The 22,121-nt window shown below is 38.5% G+C and overlaps 1 protein-coding gene across 4 annotated transcripts in view; it reads left to right on the top strand.

Moving 5' to 3' along the window:
* Positions 1–22,121, top strand: part of LOC145980044 (thioredoxin domain-containing protein 6-like) — a 109,416-nt gene that overhangs the window by 85,597 nt on the left and 1,698 nt on the right. For all 4 annotated transcript variants that reach the window (XM_083113026.1, XM_083113025.1, XM_083113023.1 and 1 more), the window contains 4 exons: positions 6,026–6,142; positions 14,402–14,498; positions 16,095–16,578; positions 20,776–21,090. In XM_083113026.1, the coding sequence (XP_082969152.1) occupies positions 6,026–6,142; positions 14,402–14,498; positions 16,095–16,578; positions 20,776–21,090 (1,013 nt within the window). The remainder of the gene's footprint in view (positions 1–6,025; positions 6,143–14,401; positions 14,499–16,094; positions 16,579–20,775; positions 21,091–22,121) is intronic.

The raw sequence follows: 22,121 nt of genomic DNA on the forward strand, positions 1-22,121 counted from the left end.
TCGACTAATTTTTTCGAGTAATTAGTCGTTCGACTAATATTAGTCGAATTAGTCGTTTGACTAATATTAGTCGAATTAGTCGTTCGACTAATATTAGTCGAATTAGTCTTTCGACTAATATTAGTCGAATTAGTCTTTCGACTAATATTAGTCGAATCAGTCGTTAACGACAAATATTAGTCAAAGTGGAACTATATATTTTTCTTATTATTTTCAAATTCCTCCACTCTTGTGCTGAGCTGAGCCAGGCTAAATTGGACTGTTTATAAACGAATGTTTATACACACACACACACACACACACACACACACACACACATACATATATATATATATATATATATATATATATATATATATATATATATATATATATATATGTATGTATGTATGTGTGTGTGTGTGTGTGTAGGCGCACAGAGAATAGACCCGGGATCTCTTCATTACAAGGTCACGCATGAGAACATTGAGAACAGTCTCTGTGGCCCGAAACGTTGAGTTGTGTACTCACGATGTCAGTCACCATCAAGGTTCCGGCTTCAAATAAAGACGTAAAGAAGACATAGGCAGGCCCATAGACGGGAATTATCATGTGTCTTGGGTGGGGGGGGGGGGGGGGACAAATCCTAATTGGAACAAAGAAAAGATGCGAAATGTTGTTTGTTGGAGTGTCAGATGTGACCGATAACTTTACTATAGTAGTATTACAGTTAGACATACAATTATAGAGATGCTACATTAAAATCTAAAGTAACGGAACAAATCAATCTCACTGATAGATACCTCGCATACGTCGTACAGCTTCATGTTTGATGTTTACATATATTCTTAGAAGTATTCTAATAGTATTCTAATAGTACTGTATTCCTTAACAGTGTTTTCAAATTTCCTTTAATCAACAGTGGAGGCGAGTTCTTGCTCCCATACTATCCAACACATATTGGTCGAAATTTTTAAAGGGGTGTGACCATTATGTGAAGCTTTTAAAAATATAGTTCTGATCAGTTAAAAATTATTTATTACGATGTAAACTGCCTTTGGTGCAATATTAGGATGAATGAAATACTAGCGAATAAGTTGAAATTGAATAGTCTAAAACGACAAACATAATTTATTTGTGACAGTAAGCCTTTTTTCGGTATGAAACAAAAAAGTAAGACATTAGTTGTTATTGATTTGTGCATTATAGTCGAAACATTACACCTGAGAAAATTTACCAGAGTATTGCGAAACTGTGTCGAAAGATCATGCGCCGCTATAATTGGTTTCGTTCTCTAACGCACCAATGCGACGATTACGAGATGAGAGATTATAAACCATTTTTTTGACTGAAAAAGCAGGGTGCGACGGTTAGTTAGAAGAAACTCGGGACAGGGATTAAAAAGATTTGACTGTCCCAAAAAATGTGGATGTCTGGTAGACTTGCATCAATTGTTATAAAACTACCTGGGTACAATTACCAAATATGGCAGACTGGAGCCTGCCTCTCTCTGCGAACAACCCATTCATTTATGTAAGAATAAAATCGAATTTCTTGCAAAATCTGAAAAATCGTCAATGTTATTTTCGTAGGTTTTACAGCTTCATATTAAAACATTTCATAGTTGGAGGGGTAAATGACCCCATTGCCCCACCCCTTGAGTATTAGGCTGGACATGGATGTTCTTTTTTATCAATTCGTCCTCATCGTCGTGGTTACCCAAAGTGACATACATCCTCTATCTTTCTTTATTATTATCCTCATTTTACATCGCTTTTATGCCTCTTTAGGCTAATCGGGATGATGAGAATGAATTGTGATTACAGGAAATGGATGAGTGGAAACTTACAAGAAACACCCATGTCCACCACAGGATTCGAACCCGGAGCCGTAAAAGGCGTGAATGTGAATGAACCACCCTGCGCGCTCTGCCACCGATGTTGCTGGCAAATTTGTACCCCATAAGGGGCAGAAAGGTAAATTAACATCTAGCGACTGCAGCAAGTTTGAGATCGTTCTGGACAGCGTATATTTTAGTATTTGCCCCACGAACATAATTAATGTTTATTTTTAATTAAATTAATTTTACCTTACCTTGCATCAGAGCTGGTGGATTGTAAACTCTCTTCTTATATTCGACCGGTTTTTTAAGTTTAAGAATATTTCCATTCCAGTAAAATGCATTTATCATAAACCCTCTAATCCATCTGAAGGTCAGAAATGGATAGTTTTGCTTTTAAAATGTTGCGGTGTCTTTCTTGCACCAACAATGTGCACTGGCCTGTGAATACCAAGAAACTCTCGGAACTATGAATGTGTATCCCTTCAGAGAAAACAAAAATAGCGACATGAATGACGGTAGGCATCGCCCCCTGGAGGTAGGGGGGGATAGAGCTACAGCAGGGTCAGCTTTCCCTTTGCATACCAGCTCTGTCGCGGCATCAAGGGATAAAAGATTCCAGTCACTGACCTTTCCAAGAAATACCTACCTGCTTTGCTTCCCTTCTTGACAATAAGCCCTCTGCTCAAGTAGTCGATTGTTGGTCTGGAAATGAGACATGTTCGGTCATTTCGACTAATATTAGTCGGAATGTTCCCGACTGAAATCAGTCGAAATGTTTCCGACTAATATTAGTCGAAATGTTTCCGACTAATATTAGTCGGAATGTTTCCGACTAATATTAGTCGGAATGTTTCCGACTAATATTAGTCGAACGACTAATCCGACTAATATTAGTCGAACGACTAATTCGACTAATATTAGTCGAACGACTAATTCGACTAATATTAGTCGAACGACTAATTCGACTAATATTAGTCGAACGACTAATTCGACTAATATTAGTCGACTAATTTTTTCAGTCGACTAATTTTCATTAGTCGATAATTTTTTCGATGGTTTTAATAATCGACTAATCGACTAATATTAGTCGACTAATGCCCATCACTACTTGATCTGCGTTCTTACAAAACTTTGTAATGAAGTAAAGACTGTTTAAAATGAGTGAAAACCGATTAAATGAAGCCTAGAGCATATCTGTTCTTGAATTGTACAGGGTGTACCAAAAGTCACATTAGCCCCCCCCCCCCTTGAATTGTAGACAAACCTGCAAAATGTTATTTTAACAGCATGCGTATGATGAGAGGATGGTATACCATTAAATCAGACCAATGACCACCATTTACTCCAGAGGATCTGTGTGCACACCGCCAGTTTCATGCACAGTATTATTCGCCTCCAGGTGTGATGTCAAATCCTCCGTAACATAAGATGTCAGATCTGGATTTCAGGTGGCCATTTTAAGAGAATACCTCAATGGTGTGTTCAGAGACAAATGGATTGGACCAGCACCTCTAAAATGGCCACCCCAAAGTCCAAATCTGATATATTGTAATAATGCGCTACGGGGGCACATCAAACAGAAAGTCGTCAATAATCGTTATCAGACAACTGGGGAACTTCAAGAAGCTGTTCGCAGTGCGTTTGCTTCCCTCACGCCAGCCATGTTACGGAGGATTTCACATCGCACCTGGAGGCGAATAATACTGTGCCATGAAAACGGCGGTGTGCACACAGATCCTCTGGAGTAAATGGTGGTCATTGGTCTCATTTAATGGTATACCATCCTCCCATCATACGCATGCTATTAAAATAACATTTTGCAGGTTTGTCTACAATTCAAAGGGGAAGGGGGGATTATGAGACTTTTGGTACACCCTGTATATGTTTGTAAAAAAAAAACTGTTAAAACCTATCTTGAGAAAAGGCGTCAATGTTCTTTTAAAGTTCAAAATGATTTTGTGAATGTTGCTTTTATTGGCATAACAGGTTATGTAACCTTTACACTCCCGAGCAGGTTTACGAAAATACCCCCGTTCTCGCCCGGGCTTCTCGGCGGGAATTTTAAATTCGAACACTCTTTGGAGGAGAATTGTTATAACTCGGGCACTATGGGAGCAATCTACTTCGGATAACTTTTGTTTTACAGCTAAAACATCAGAGCATGCAAAAGTGTACAATTCAGAACGCCGGACCGAGGAAGGGGCTTGGGGGGGCGGGCACGACCCCAGAATTTCAATAGAAAAAACATAAAAATCTGGAGTTTGCCCCCTCTTCTCCCGCTATTTTTGGGAGAAGGCGCGAACTTTAGTATTCATTTCAAAGAGTGGACATTTCTCAAGAAAATGAAATACGTTTCATGTTCTTGGGTGCTATATAAGTCGAATAATAAGCCAGAATGTGATTATTTATTTTTTTTACGAAAAATAGGCAATTTGCATTTTTGGAGGAAAATTGTTATAACTCGGGCACTATGGGAGAAATCTACTTCGGATAAGTTTTGCTTTGCAGCTAATACATCAGCGCATGCAACTGTGTACAATTCAGAACGCCGGACCGAGGAAGGGGGGCTTGGGGGGCACGAACTCCGAATTTCAATGGAAAAACATGAAAATCTGGAGTTTGCCCCCTCTTCTCCAGGAATTTTGGGGAGAGGGCGCAAACTTTAGTATTCTTTTCAAATAATGGACGTTTCCAAAGAGAATGAAACATGTTTCATGTTCCTGGGTGCCATACAAGTTGAATAAAGAGCCAAAATGTGATTATTTTTTTTTTACGAAAGAGAAGTAATTTGCATTTTTGGAAAAAAAATTGTTATAACTCGGGCACTATGGAAGCAATCTATTTCGGATGAGTTTTGTTTTTCAGGTAAAACATCAGAGCATGCAACCGTGTACAATTCAGAACGCCGAACCGAGGAAGGGTGGTTTGGGGGGCGCGAACCCCGAAATTGAATGGAAAAAAACAAACATAAAAATCTGGAGTTTGCCCCCTCTTCTCCCAGAATTTTGGGAAGAGGGCGCAAACTTTAGTGTTCTTTTCAAAGAATGGACGTTTCCAAAGAGAATGAAACATGTTTCATGTTCCTGGGTTCCATACAAGTTGAATAAAGAGCCAAAATGTGAAACTCTGTTCGGAAATGTGGCATGGATATGTTGCAGAGTGGGTTGGGGAGGGGGGAGGGGGAGGGGGAGGTTGGTCATCAGTGTGAATTTCCCAGGCTTGCTCCAGACCTGTGTCAGAGTTTGCAACATAAACATAAGAGTATGAAGGTCCAAAAAGCACATTCATTTCGTAATCAGCACCATGATACCATATGGTATCATCGGGAGAGTAAAGGTTTATTTTAAAAATTGAGAGCTATGTGGCCATAATCGAATACATACAAAAAATTATTTACACACACGAGCGTGCGCGTGTGTAGAGGTTGAGCTTTGTACCACCTGAATTCATCACTGGCCGCCACTTCTGTTAAAGAATCATAAGACATCATCATAATTCAACATTGATGATAGTATAATAATAAAGTTTACCTACTCCGTCTGTGATAAATAATAATTATCCGTGTTGGGATATGTCAAGAGAGTGGAATAGTTCAAGACAGTGGTGATGGAGAAATCCCCCCTTTCCTTACAATACCCTCTGCAGCTACCTTCTTCATCAAAACATAATTTGAACTTCTTTCCTTAAGTGTAATTGACACACGACAAGAGTAAAACATGGAAGATTCATGATGAATTTTCTATTTTTTTGTGCAATTTGTCTTTCCTTGTTATTTTTTACTTTTTACATTCTGCCAAAAAGCTAAATGGTTCCACAAGAGAATTTTCAAATTTTTATACATTTTTGTACGTAAGCTTCGAAGCCGTTCCTTAACTTCAATGTTGTAAATTGTAATAAAATATGAGAACGATTCTGTATGTCAATATATTAAAGATTTTAAATCGGGAAAAGTAAAAGAAAACAGTTGTGCCAGATATTCGCTCATCTTACGTACAGACTAGAAGAGTATTCCAAATGGAATAACAATAATATTAATTATAATAATGTCATTATTAATACTCCGTCAATTTTGTATCAATAGCCGTATCCCCCTGCACAACTATCTAACGATTCTCATGTGTCCCACTGCCCTGATTTGCCTCAAATTTCCCTATTTAAGTAAACTAAATTAAGATATGTTTAAATATTTTTTTATAATTTCAGACCGGTTTTATGGTAAAGTTAGTTTTCGGTGCAGATGCTCCAAAACTGGTGAAGATGATTTCAACCGAGCATGAGAAAGAAAAGAATGTGCTGGAGGGAAACGCTGAGAGACAAATCGTGAGTATGCATTTCCCTTTTCAATTAAACAGAAAGGACGCGCATGGGGGACAGGAATATTTTCTGGGGGAAGGATAATCACATTTAATATTCGCCCAAGCGGTGGACAAATTGTACTTCTTGCTTGGTACAATTTCAACGTACCTTTTTCTCAACTCCAGACAAATATTAACATAACAAAGCTTACGATAAACTCTCGTAAGTTGCCTGTAGAAAATATTTCTAAAGTCTTCTTCCAAAGTCACCCCCCCACCTTGGGCGCGCCAGTGCACTTGATCCCCGGGAACAAATTACCTTGCTTGTTTCCTTCCCTTCCCTCCTGCAAAAAAAATCCTGCAGACGGCCATAAGGTGCCGCTACATTTAGCTACTCTCTGAGCTCCTTTGGCAGTTGGTTGATCGTTCCATCCCCCCCCCCCCCCAACACACACACATACCCGCTGCAACTTTCAGTGTGAATGCAGTGCATAACGTCGAGAGTACTACTCAACAAAAGAGTGCCAGTTATTTTCTTTTGAAGATAAAGGTCAACTTTGAACCTTGTTTAATTTCTTCAACCAATAGAAATTCTTTACAAGAGGAGCATTTTTCAAGAATAATTGGAAATGTTGCTACTGACAACGAACTTGTTAGTCTCTCATGTTTAACTATGTAATTTATGTATAGTCCAAGTTCGCTTATCTTACGGCATGTTAGGTGAAAATATTATGCTAAAGATAACTTGGTACAACTTTTTTCTTACTTACTTATCATCGTCAATTTCTTAAAAAAAGAATCCTGTGCTTTCAACTGCTTTTTAGTATAATATGGTATTCTGTTCTTCATGCTGGCCTTAGTATATCTATCGTTTTTATTTAATATTTTACAACACTATACAGTACACTGCTGAAATCTTCCCACAACATGTCTGAACTTGCGAGATTTTTTACTGGCTACAGTTCGTTACCCATAATTCCTGCTGAACAAGGTGGATACATACAGGCGAGATAATTACTGGTAGTGCAAGGACATTAGTTGCCAGGAGATAACACATGGAGATAGAGTGGGGTGCGTAAGAATTCCCAAGCAAATTACCCATCACTGTACTTATTATCTTTATTTTACACAATGAGAGCTTAATGGACATTTCCACTCAATTTTTTTTACAACAATTTTAAAAACTACACCCTGGAAAAATGACCCCTGCAAGTTCTCGCGTTTCTCTGCGTCAAGTTTAAGGCAGAAAAGAGACTTCAAAAGTTGCGAGGCTAGCGTTGCGCTGAAAACACGCCGCCGCCATGTTACTACGTCACTCCTTAGGGAGAGCTCGATGTCGTCTGCTTCGAACGTCCAGTTCCGGATGGGTAGCCCACGGTGAGCGAACTTGTGCAGCAGTTTTACAAATCTGTACCGATTTAAATAATGGAAGAAGGAGCGATAGGAGAAAGGAAAGCTATGCTTTGTAATGATCATTCTTGTATGAAATATCCGTGCTGCTCACGTGCAAGATAAATGAAAGGGTTCAGCTGCGTGTGTGTTCTCAGGCCATGCGAAAAATATTGCTTATAAAATTGGTTGCTGACCAGACACTCAAAAATATTTTTCAAACTTATATTTATCGATATTTACCGTAACCTATGTAGTGCAAAATAGGAATTTTCACATTCTTCACTTTATTTATAAAGCCTATTTAACTTTCTTTTCCATAAAGCAATTTCAGTTTGTGTTCCATTTCTGTTGCGCAAATTATGATCAAATATTTTTGTGCAGATAAGAGAAAATACACTGAGAAGATTACATTAGTTACACAGTACATATCTATACTTAGTTTATGTATAATTATTACAAGGAAATAATGTGTATAACCATGGGCGTATTTAAGGGGGGATTTAACGGGTCCAACACCCCCTCTCTTTTTGGTTCACTAAAATTACCAATTTCCTTGTTCTATCCGCTTGTTCATAAAAAAATTCCTTCGGACTTATTTCATTCTCTTAAATTAGAGGCGTATAGGACGGGATATGGATGGGAAGGAAATTTCGTAATTCCACACACCAGATGGGACTGCAGACCAATATCTGCAATTTCCTGATAGTTTCGGAATTTCTGCAATAAGAAACTGCATTGAGACTATCAAATCAGTTATTTTTCCCCCCTCGAATCATATTAAAGAAATTTGGTTTTTAAAACGTAGTGACACAAGATGAACAGAAAAGTATCAATACTTCGTGACTACAAACACACAACTTTGTCGGGTCCAACATCCCCTCCCCTGCTCCCCAACAAGTTTCCGGCCAGCAGTGTCCTGGATTTTCACTTACGAAATAAAGCAACCCTAATCATACCAAAAGTTGATCCATCCCTCCCCCCGCGTGAACTATATATACACACGCCCATGTGTATAACAGTATCCCATACTGAAATGGTACGATATAATTATTTTGAATTTTGTACTGCGAAAAAAGCCGCCTCATCTCCTTACCCCGAACGCATTAATTGGTTGGTTCACAACTTCACCACTAAGGATCCTATCGAGCAGCCTTGGTCTCGTTCTCGTTGAGAGTTGTAAATGTCTGTCTCGTTTTTATTTGTAAATGTCTCATTGACAGTCTCGTCTCAATTTATAAACATCCGTCTCGGTTTGGGAGGGCAATTCTCGTTCTCGTCTCAAGCCTAGAAAAATATGAATTAACAACGTATGCAGAGGCTTATCATTATAAATACAATAAAAACCTTTCTTAATATTTTTTTTATTCTTTCTTTTTTTCTTTGACTCCTCGTTCCGACGGTACGAGCCCTCGAAAATTAAATATTATCCTGCTTATATATGCAAACCAAACTGCAGATTTAGAATTACCAGGAATGAACTGGCGTTGTAATTACTATACACAAAATTAATGATTTATCTGAGGAAGTCGCATGTTCCAGGTTTGACTCTCGACCTGGGCATGACTGTTTCCTTGTGAGTGACATTTCATTGAACTGGAAATTGTTACATGGGAGGATGTTTGCTCGAGACTTTGGGAACAGCTAGGGGGATGCTTCTATTGTTAATGTTAGTGTTGCTCACGAGACGAGGCATGTTCCGTCTCGTCTCATAAAAGGAGATGGGACAAGTGAATGTGAATGAGATGGGACAGAAGAAAAAGTTCGTCTCTTATCATGGCAGGTTGGGTGATACTTAAGATTGTGCAATTGGTGGTAGTGTGTGTGTGTGTGGGGGGGGTGTACTCCTGCACCCCGACTTCGAATACAGCTTGTAGTTATTCATCTTCATTGTAGCGATTAGCCAAGAGTGGAAAGAAATGTGATGTTAGAGATGATACATAATAAATTAACCATGCGTTCTCATCGTTGCGGTTAAACAAAGTGAACGGAAAAGCGACGTAAAAGTAGGCTAAATACAAAAATTTGCAATATATGTATTAACTGAAGTAAACTGTCATTTCCTGCAGGAAATTTAAAAACTCACCGTACTTTTTTATACCGTATCACCTCTTATATTGCAGAAATTGGCGTGTAAACCAGTGTGTTCAAAAAGTATTATCTTAAAATTTGTGAAGAAAATATTATGACGAAAATAACTGTAATTCCAAAAAAGGCATTCCTATAACATTAAGTTCTTACCAGTCAGAACCAACCTATGTATTCGCATTGAACAAGGCTGTTCACGTGTTCAGCCACTGACTGTTACAAGGTTTGCTTTGTCACCCTAATCGGAAAACCCTCTACCGAGTGACTGAATTATAGTAAATACTATTATACTTCTAGGGCATAATTCATCTCCAAGAAATGGAGCACAGATTTTTGTACTGGGAGTTGTAAGATGCTTGTTTTACACAGTAACAAGTGCATTTTCTGTCGCTTCCGCGGCTCATCGTAAATGACGGGACGAGCAGAAGCCCCGCCTGCACGCATTTCTAAGGGATGACGTCAGAGGACCTCCTGTCTGTGGAGAGGACGTTTTCAAATCCGTGACGTAGTAGGTGAATTTCAGCGGTGTTTGAAGGCGTGTTTCTCGAGAACCGAAACAAATATCGCCGAGATATTTTGCATATCTCATGTTTGTGTCATTATCTGTAAAATGAATGTATTTAAAACGTTTTTCATGTCAAAGTGGAAATGTCCATTGAAACAAATCGCCAAACCAAGTTATTGACAACCTCTGTGCCAGCAGACTCAAAAATGCATTCTTTAAAAACACGTAGAGGAAAATTGATGAAAGTAGTAATGGACAGAGAATTTGCCGAGCAATGTTTGTACACCCCGTCCCTATGAGTTATTGAAAATGATTAGATCGACCACTCAGCCAGTTGATGAAATTTCACACAGCTGTTTGCATACGTGCACCCAGGAATTTTCTATGGAGTTTCTAGGATTTTCTACACTGTACAGGTCATGTACATTTTCAAAGGACCGCAGTGCCACAAAAGATAATGGATGTTTATTTCTTCCATTCATATGTGCCAATATTCATATGAACTTACAGGTAAAGATCAAGATTTTCAGGTTATTACATAACCTCCCACCATCTCAATGCAAAAACAAAACAAAAGCATGTCTTTGTTTCTTTCCTGTCTCCTTCTACAAGTCTACGGTATCCTTCACTCAGAAAATTTGATAAGCAAAGTATGACCACAAGGCATGGGCGTATATATACCTCACGTAAGGGGGGGTTCAACTTTTGGTTCAATTAGGATTCCTATATTTCATAAGTGAAAATCCGGGACTCTACTGACTGGTAGCTTGTTAGGGAGCAGGAAGGCTGGACCCGATAAAGTTGTATGTATGTACAACATAATTGTCATTTACATCACACATTGTGTGGGAACTTTATTTGAAAACTGCGGACTGAACAGATAGGCTCCCAAGCACTGACTCTTTGTAGTAAGCAGGTTATTGTACAATGGAAGAGAATCGTAACTGAAATTCAGCACTGCTAGCAGACGGTGGCGCCATCGTGAAGTCAAAGGTATTTGCAGTTCCATCTGTATCTCGTTAACTCTTGTATTATGGAGAGAGAGTGGTTCAATGTAGAGTTAGATTGTTTTGTAAAATGAGTATTTTAAAATTACATCCACCCATTTAAATATAAAAAAAGTTCAGGAAAGTATAGTCTTCTTTCTTCTTTCCCACCCGATTCCAGGACATCTGTGCATCCCGAAGAAACTATTCGGAACACTGGGACAAATTATACCATTCCGGGATTGTCCCTCAAAATTCGGGACATATAATATCCCTAGGTATGATCTGGCTATCAAAATCCACTCTGCCACCACATGAAAGGTCACACATTTATTAAATTAAGTCCACGAACTTCTAACTTTTCTACATAAAATGAACAGAAAAAGCGAATCCCAGCTTCTCTTTAAAAAATAATTACAATGTTAGAATTAGTCTTTTCCTCCTTTCTACAAAATTAAAAATAACATCATCGGTGTTATTTTAATATTCGTATGTAGTATGTACACTTAACAGTGCAGGTACAGGATCCATTAGTCGAGGATCCCCCATTGAATTGAGAGGACATTATTTCAACCTCCTTAATGTTAAACACATCCTCTCGGCTGTTGAAGATGAAACTGGCAGTGTAGCCAATATCACAAGCTCGTAGCCAGAATTGATCTCCAGGGGGGGCTCACGGGTTATCGGGGGGGGGGGGTGCTTTGTAAATCATGTCAATTTTTCAAAAGTTTAACTGTTAAATGAAGGTAAAATATGTGTGTGGTGGGGAGGGGGTCATTTAGTTACATAAAGTTTAGAAATATCACACAAATACTACATTTTTCTATATCTTTTAAAATATCACTTGAAGTGTCAATTGGCTGCTGCTGAAATCATCCCTTACTACACACTCCATACTACATTTGATGATACAGATATTTATATTTCACAAGAAAAGATGGACAATATTCAATCATAGTGCCTACCATACATTCCACTCCCCGACCGAAACAATAAAACCCCTCCGTTCCCAAAACTTGGGAGCTGTTAACCTTTGATGCAGATGCGGAGGGAATTTGCATAATGACATCAAAGTCACAGATTTTTGTATAAATGGGAGATCGCAACAGGGGCAACGAAGGTACAGATAGAAACTTTCTGAAGTCTAGAGAGGAGAATCTCCTAAATACTTGCCGCTACTTAAGACTTCTTATAAATAAGATGAACGAATGTAATAGCTGTTGTTCATGAACCCTGAATTTATCTTTTACCAAAGTTGTGAGCAAAATAATTTCTGCTGTTTACATTTTCACTTTTCAGTGCAAACAAATTACACAAAATAGTTTTACCTAATGTCAAGGGAGGGGGCTGACCTCAGTGCCTGGGGGGGGGGGGGCTGAGCCCCTCCTGGTCCCTGCCTGGCTACGGGCCTACAATATCACCAACAATTTGTGCATATTTGAGTACAATAGCTTGTCACAATTTTCTACTGCCTACAATGCAGACCCTGGACATGTCTTTTCAATTACTGTTTGCCACATTTTCCATTCAGATTTGAAAATGTACAAAATATCAAGGCCATCCAACATTTTGACACACTGTTCCAATGAATGAGGAATAGGCATTTCATATTGGAATAAGTTGTTGCAATGAATTTTTCAATGTGTTGACTGTGTTCAGAGAAATTTGGGTTCAATAGTCCAAAAATGGACAACAACTTGGAAATGTTACAGAACTTCTCTATCTATCTTGCACTGCATTTATTACAACCAAATTACTTTGAGAAGATTGATTGATTTATTTGCATTATTTTACTTCGCTTTTTGTGCCACTTTTGGCTAATTTCCGAAGATCGGGATGAGTGATAACATGATGAAATTGATGAATGGACACCCACAAACGCCCATGCCCATTCCGGGTTACGAACCATGTGCTAACCACGGTGGGCTACTCCTTTGAGAAAACTCGAGGGGAAAAAAAATATTACTGATTTCTCAGTCTTAATATCACAGAAATTCCACAGAAATGGGCAATAGCTAGGGTTAAAATATGTGCTGAACAATGTACAACAAAAATTGCTTTTGAACACTTCTCTGAAATTATCTATCTATCTCACTCCTTAATTCTACTACACATTACATCAGCCCCATCATATTCTTCACCAAACTATTTTTTTTTTCTAAATCCACACCCACTCAACCCAGAGAAAGTAGTACTAATAGCTTAAGCTAACCCAGATGCAGTTAAAATCTCCAATAGGGACAAGTTTCCCATTCCAATCTACAGTTTGGAAAATGGTTTATTGACTTTCGGTATTATCAAACAGTTGGGAAATTTCAAATTATCAAAAAATTAGAACCTGAGGAGTACTTAAATCTTGAATGGTAACAAACAATATCGGAAACTTTTAATAAAATTATAATGTTTGCGCTATAAGTTCACAAATAGCTGCTTCCGGCAGAAATTACATGTTGCATTATAGAATTTGTGAAATGTCAGGAGTTTTCTGAGAATTTTCCAGAGTAATTCCTAAACTATCAGGAAATTGCAGACATTTGCTTTGCAGTCCCATCTGGTGTGTGGAATTAATATCTTTCCCATCTGTATCCCGTTCTATAGGCTTGTAATTTAGGAGAACAAAATAAGTCTGAATAAATTTTTACGAACAAGTCTCTGCGCATAGCGGATAGAACAGGTAATCTGGTAATTTTACTGAACCAAAGGGGAGGGGGGTTGGACCCCCTTAAATACGCCTATGCCACAAGGGGATATATTATATGCATGAAATCAGTCTTACATTTTACCATTTTTTCCTGCATTCGACTGTCATTGTTTAAAAGGAAGGTTAAATTAGAGAGAATTTAACCCTCACCATTTGCTCCGTGGACAAACTATTGATAATGCATTTAAAAAACAAAAATGACACCCTTAAGAAAATGTTTAGTTTTGAAATTCAGGAGTTTATCTGAGGAATTTACAATCAACATTCCCTGATGATAAGGGCAATATATATGCTTAAAATGTTGGAAGTACATGCCGACTTCTGACTGGCAACTAGATTACTTGTTTCAATCATGTTGCCAGGAAAGCTACAATTCCTATTTCTTGTCTTGCTTGTAATTATTAATCCTTTTATACCAAAATTACAAGACACATATCCTCCCAGAATTCAAACTTGTAACACCTTTTTGTAGTATTTTCATGTAATTGTACGTTCCTTCATTACAGGTTTACATTATTTCATTAATGAATATATCTACTTGGTAGCACATTAAAAAATTACAGAATTACGTAATGAACAATGACTACATTATATACACATACATTCTATTTGCAGCTTCCATTTGATGAGTTAACCCAAGAGGAAATTGAGCGAAAAAAACGTAAGCGTGCTGAAATGAAAGCTCTGGAAATGCAAGATGAGGAAACAGTAGGTGGGTTGTGAATATAAATTAGTCTTTACAGAATACCAAATATATTTTCACATTAGTTTTAACATCATTTGCAATATACTGAAAAGAAGTACTCACTTATCGATGGCCACTGAAATTATTAGAACATCGTAAAATAAAAGAAAAAAAAAAGAAAGGAAGAAAACTGTTTTGCCGATAAGTGAGCACCTCTTTTCAGTATATCTGTAGCGTGCGGTGACCATTTAGATAGCCGAAGCACTGAATATATAATTTTTAAATAAACAATAGTACATCAAGGGGCAGGCTTGCCTTGATAGAAAACACCGCACGCCACTGCTTTGCGGCATTTTAGTCTTTCACGGGCTCTGCAAACATGCCTCTCGACACTAAGTATCCTGGGAATTATGCAAAATTCGAATTGCATACCGAAGCAGTGCTTCGGTAGCTTACCTTGTATGCATGCCACTGCAGTATATTAATTTACTGTTGTGTCTTTCAATCCCTGAAACATGAATAAGTAGATTTGTATATCCAAGTTCTTCTTAAAGGTTCCCATAACCACTTTTTATAGTTTGGTCCTGGTTTCCCAGAACTTTCTCGAGCCAAGATAACCACAAAAAACACACAACTTTACATGACACATCAAGAATAATGAACGATGAGGACTGGTCTTCTATAATGTTAGATGCAACTTCAACAAGTGGAATTTCATAGAGAAAGTTCAGGTCTTGTGCTAATTATCACTCCCACTGAAATAACAAAATTCTTTCCTCCATATGCAATCTATGCATTTGTGTGTGTTGGGGGAGGGAGGAGAAGTTACGCAGAGTGGCCACTCTAGGACCATGATAAAATTCAAGTACAGTTCCCAATTTTCAAGGCGAACTTTCCAAAAATTCATGGGCACAGGCAGATGTTTTCTCTACTTCAATCTTACGTATTACCGCCTCTTACTACCCACACACACAAATATATTAACAATATAAAAATCTGTGTGATTCCAAATGTATCCAAAAATTCTAATTAAATTAAATTAAATGGTATATACTGTTTGAAATGTTCCTCAGACTCGAAATAAATCTACAAACACAAATCAAAAATGTTACGGAATATTTAATCTACGGAAATTTGTTAATTGTATAATAATTTCAAACTCAAATTTAGCAAATCAATTTCAAGATGTCTTCCTTGCAATAATGTTCAGCATGTCAGATAGATTGTGCTGCAAAGGGCACTAACAAAGTAAATGGATTGAGAGAATTGCCTTTTATTTTCTACGCAGCTTTCTTTTCCTTCCTCTATGAAAATAAAATCCAAACTGTGAAAAACTTGCCTCGGGGCAAATTTGTAAATGTATGCAGTCATTTGGATTAATGAAAGTTGCAATTTTTCACGTCTGAGGAGAAAAATTCAAGCATAATTCACACATAATTCCTGGAGCCAATAATTCACACATAATTCTTGGAATTCAAGGAATTCACGGTGAGAAGCCTTTAGGCTTTAAAGATTACCTAAGTGCCAATGCCACTGATCATTACCCATATTGTTTTCAATATTGTTTCCATGGTCTCATTAAGAGTATCAACACTGAAACTCTTGTCTCTTTTGTTTCTTCAGCCCAAGCTCTGAATGAACTTCGCATGAAGTCCAGTGAGAGGCTCGGAGAAGACATGCATCTCTACTCGATCATAGTAGTAATGCCATACCTTATATCGGATCCAAATAAAAAGCTGCTTGCTGATGTCATGCGCAAAGCAGGAATTGAGGTGATTAGAGATGTTGTGTGTGAAGTAAGACCAAACCGTACGTACGACATCTTTGTTGGTGAAGGGATAGAATCTCTGGAAGAAGTCCCAGAAGAACTGCAGGAAATCTTAGACAACAAACCTTGTTATGCTCTTCTGATTAAAACCGAGGAGGAAGTAATTGAAGAAGTTGAAGCACCACCGGAAGAAGAAAAAGCACCAGAAGAGGTGGCAGAAGAAGAAGGAGAAACAGTAGAAGAAGATAAAATATTAGCGAAGCTAAAAGGTGCAGATAAAAAGTTATATACTATCATTGGACCTTACATGTGGGTTGACGTTGAGAACCATCCAGAATGGTAATGAAACTAATATTTATTTCATTTCACTTATTTATTTATTATTACATCTTGTTTATCATGATGAAGTGAAGGTTTTGTAGCTTTTTCTAAAACTTAACTATGTTTACATCAAAATTTTAGTATAAAAAAATTTAAAAAAACAACACTTAAACCATATAAAAACGGAAATATTGAAAACAAAGAAAGAAAAACATAAATTAAAAAAAATACACATGGGAATAAAAGTCTAGCTCTAACTCACAGACATACAACAATACACACACACACATATTCATGAAAGTAATTTGGAATTTGAAATATTAAGTTGAATAAGGGGTTTCAGTGTATTTCTGCACTTAACTGTATTCAATTTGTCCCTAGTGTATAAGATTGCACTAATGTGCTATTTGTACCCAGTAAAAAATGTTTCACTTAGTAATTTGCCACATGTTCACAAATTACCGAGCACACATCCGCCACGAATCATAGAGCAGCTCAAATACTTTTAATTATACACTTCAGCACTAGATGGCCACAGTGCATGGTGCAAAGCAGTCAATATAGAAATGGGGACTGTTCAGGAGAAAGCAATGTGCATTCACAATAAATAGTAGAAGTTATTGGAATAATGGTGGCTCACATGCTGATGAATGCATGGTGAGAAACCTGTTGTTAATATTTTGTGAAACTTGACTAAAGCCAGGCATATTTAACCTGTTTTGAACAATTTGATTTTTTGACTCAAAAATTGATTGCCTCAGTTTCAGTTTTGGTTATTTAATGTGGAGATCAGTGAAACACAAATATTTTTACGATACTTACATCGTAACATATTGTCATTAAGGACTCTGGAACGTCAATGGCCAAAGAATGAGGAGTAAGACATTCCTGTCAGTGGAAATGATCGAGCAAAGGTAAATGAAACATGAAAGGTCATTGCATGGGGAAGGATAATAAAAGTCTGGAGAGCAGGGGAGAAAGGGAGATTTTGGCTTGAACGGCGAGAGGAGGAACATCTTGAGAGGCAAACCTACTACCATCTGTGTTCCGAGTCGAGACAGAAGTAAGGCCATTTATCCTAATTCACCCAGTGCCGACCTCAGTCTTGAAGGTGTTAAAATAGATATTGATTGTGTTCAGAGATTTATGTAAAATTAGGTATCTCTGGCATCCCCTAACGAGGGGCAGTTGGATAAGCGAGTATAAGCGTATCTGTGGATACCTGACAGTCTCATGTTCAATCCCAGTTCACGAGAGAACAATACGTGGTGGAGATGGTGGGTAAATTTACTTTTGGTAGTTCTCATCTAACTAGAGAAAGAGAAACAATATTTTTCTCAAAGGAGTCTGTGTAGTGGAACTCCAAATTCTGTTTTGATTATTTGTGATTTCCTTGGGCGTGCAGATCAAAGGCTTCAGTGTGTTTTCCTTGTTCTTTTTATGCATACTCTCTCAACAGGCCCGTAGCCAGAGTTTTATTTTGGAGGGGGCTCATCCCTTATCAGCAGCTGCCATTAGAGGCCAGCATAGTCTGCCTTTTACCTACCCACTGCCCGCTTGCCCTGCCCACGGCAACGAGTCGACTTGCATCTTTACCCGGGTTCTTGGTCTTCAAGGTGCTCTGCACTTACAAGGTAACTGGGCATTCAACAAGACCCGGGCGCTTGCAAAACCTGCTGGAAGGAAACAGCCCTCCGGCAGCGTGTCGCTCCAGGTGTTTCATCACCACGTGGACGGCTGCAGCCAGTGTTGCCTACTTACGTAGCTACTAAATCCTACGAAGTCCTAGGAGGACTTTGGCCCTGAGCGCCGAACGACCTAAGTGAGAAAAGTTTTAAAACAGAGAATGCTATGGCGGCCCGTGATATTATTTGCTATTAATGTTGGTTTGTTACGAGTTGGATGAATTGATTATGTAATACGTCGCTCCATGTGAAAAGAAAATATTGTAGATGGAAATTTTACATGCCATATGTATGTACATTCGGAATGCATTTATCATGCACTTTCTTTCTTTCAAAAATAGTTTGTGTGCTTGTTTTCCATTATTAGCTAATGTGAAATTGACGTGTTGAAAAAAAATATTTCTAATCCTCTGTTTCAACACAAATGCGTGAGAACCGACTTCTACCCCCTTTTTGCGTGATTTATGAGGATAATAATGCCTTTCATGCTACTTTATTACTATTATTGTGATTGTTGTTACGTTTATCCAAGTACTTGCCCCCCCCCCCCCCCAAACGAGGGTAACAGCAATGCCCCTGGCTGGCTACGGCCCTGGTGTTCACAGTAGAACAGTGTGTTGTTTGACTCGCGACCTCAGCGTCGAACGTGACATGTTTCAGTCCTGCCCTATATCACTATGTATACATATATTGGTTGTTTACGACATATACTTATGGATCCTTTCCCACGGAAAACCTATTTCAATGTGTGTGTGTGTGGGGGGGGGGGGGGGGGTAGCAACATTCGTAAATCTCATTTCATTGGTGACGTGGCTTACGAAGCTTTGAGTTTCCTTTTTTAAGTAGTGAAAAATCTATTGCAGTTGGCAACACTGCAGAACGGTGGGGGCCCGGTGCAGTTTCTACTCGAAGCAACTACGTCATGCAGAGGGAGTGGCCTGCAGTTGATGGAAAGAACGAACTGAGACCTACTAGGTATCGTAAGACTGCGGGTACCCGGCGGGTCTACAATGCCTGCCAGGAACGATCTGGGCAGGTGGGCATACAAGCTGCTCAAGCGAGGATGTTGCGCAGGTTGCATGGCATTTTAGGAGCGATGTCTCGCGAACGGGTCTGCTCCAGGTCTTGTGCAGGCCTCTGGCTGCCATCTAAAGGCAAAAAAGTGGGGGGTAGAAGACAGGAACATGAATTTCTCAGTATATTACAATTTATTATAGATGATGTTTAATCCTTCTAATGAAGTAAAATTAATTACCACTATACACTTTTTAAAATAAATATTTGTAGGATTTCAGGATGGGGTTTCAGCTCCCCGAGCCAAACCCCCCCTGGCTACATGCCTGACTCCCAAGTGTTTTTCATTGTTTGAACTTTTCGCCTTCATTCTTAATGTATGTACAGGCTTGTGCATCAAGACATTCTTTTAAAATATCCTATGTTTAATAAGAGGTGGCTGCGGTGGCTCAGTCGGTAACGCGTCTGACTACCATGCTAAAGGTCCCGGGTTCGATCCCCGGCCGGTTCAAATCCGGGAACTTTTCTAACGATGGAAGCGGCCCCCGCGCCCACCCAGCGTCGAATAACATGGGTACCTGGGGGAAACCCTGGGGGGTAAAGGCGGTCAGGGGCATGATGCTGATCACATCACCCCCACTCACGACCGGATCAAGAAAGTGTGGGGCGTTACCCCCACACCCCCTATATGCCTTCATGGCATGGTGCTAAGCACAGGGTAGCACTTTACTTTACTTTTATGTTTAATAAGACCATGTTTATACATTTTTAAATGAAGAATAAAATACCAATATAAGGAAAATAGACAAAATAATGTTAAAAAAGAATAGCCATTTTGTTTTCATGATGTAGAGGTTCTGTTGAAAATCAATTTCTTCATGTACGTAAAATTTACGTAGCACTAGTTATAATGTAATATGGGGACACAGTAGTGTTCTAGGGTTAATCAGTGTTCGTAGTGGAAATTGTTAGCTGGGGGGGGGGGGCATTGCGAAGATTTTGCTAGCTGGGGGATACCCCCTTCATTTGAAGCACTGGTTTTTTTATGATAATGAAGGCCTTCCCAATAGTGCAGTGGTAATGTGGTAAACCTATTGCCTTATAATCAAGGAGTTACAGGTTTAGTCCCCCGTGCTTTCTGCTACTTTTGGCTACTCGTCAAGATGAGGATGAGTGATGATATGATAAAATAGATGAATGGGCATTAACGAAGAACATCTATGTCCAGGCCAGGATTCAAACCTGTGACACTTGGCATAGTACAATGCTATGCTGAACACTGCACCACGGACGTCGGCATGTACATGGTGGTTTGGATCCCACTATAAACTGTAGGTCCAGTCTCTATTAGCCTATCTTAACACACTAACGTTGCTGACCAAGGCAGTTCATTAAAAATCAAAAACACTTGTAAACATTAGCGTAGCCTATCTGAGTGGATTTAAGAAATAAACTTTGAGAAACTTAATAATATTCTCACTTTTACTTCCATGAAAATCTTATTTTGATTTTTCAGCTTGAAAGCAAGATTTGGCAGAGGAGAGTATGTGCCTGGGGTCTGGTCCCCTCACTCCATTGCCATGAAGGCCAGGACGATCCAGTGGTTCTTTCCAGATTTTGCCAAGACGTTTCTTCCTGTCATTCAGAAAACTAAGAAAGCTGTTGCCATATTCCACGCTCAGCATAAGGAAGATGTACTGGCTATGATAGAAGAGCAGCAGATGAGCAGCGAAATAATAGTGCTAGGAATAAAGGAAACAAGTACGGATGATGCAAAAGTGCTAGCTCTCTCTGAGGAAGATTATCAGCATGTTAAAGGAGCATTTCAAAAGTATGTATTGTACAGACACTATGGTTAACAATCCTTTTTTCTCAGTAGAATCAAAATAGGAATAGTACAGCGGAACCTAGATTTTACATTTTTCAGTGGACCAAGCTGGAAAAAAAACTTCAATATACATATAATTGAGGAAAACTTTATAACATTTTTCGATGTTGGGACCATCAAAATCGAATGTATAATGCGGGAAAATATAAAATCTGGGATCGTAATCGGGATTCTACTGTACTCGTTTAATTATCGAGTTGTGAATCAATAAACATACATAATAAACTTGCAAATATACCATAATATGTGACAATTCCCCTCTACAATATTCTTAGATTCACACATGTCATTCGAATAAATGTTCTTGGGTTACCAATCAGATATTTCTGATAATAAAAAAACAAATTTTGGGTATAAACTTGGATTAATTTCATGCTCAAATTTGGTATGTAAAATGCCATTTCAGTGTTATGGTGAATAAAATCTCAAATTTGATATCGAAACTTTACACTTATCACACAAGATACACATTTCCAAGTTAAAGCATCACATGTTAAATGCATAATTATAAGGTTTATTTCCTTTCAAAATATTTTATCCAATATTTGGTCACAGAGTTAATCAATAATCTGGAAATTTTCCATAACATAATAGTATAATTCAGGCTGATGAAAGTGTAGTGTTGGTAAATAAACTCTAAATTTTGTGTTTTAAGAGTAAATTTGCAGTTAAATTTACACGGATGAGCCATTACATTATGACCACCCCAACCCGGGAACATTAAGCATGCCTGGAACACGGAGAGTAACACGTGACATGCTGGCAGCATGATATATATTGGGCAGGTCTACAGGCTCGCTGTTAGTAGTGTCTCCAACATAGGAATGGGAAAGGCGGCCGATCTCTCCCAGTTTGATAGAGGTCAAATTGTGATGGCACGTCACCTTGGTACCAGCATCTCTGAAACGGCACGGTTTGTTGGCTGCTCTTGCGTCGCTGTTCTGAGCACGAATATAAAGTGGTGCAACGATGGG

Source organism: Lepisma saccharinum, chromosome 27 (assembly GCF_977018435.1).
Source record: "Lepisma saccharinum chromosome 27, izLepSacc3.1, whole genome shotgun sequence".
In the NCBI taxonomy this organism is placed as follows: domain Eukaryota; kingdom Metazoa; phylum Arthropoda; class Insecta; order Zygentoma; family Lepismatidae; genus Lepisma; species Lepisma saccharinum.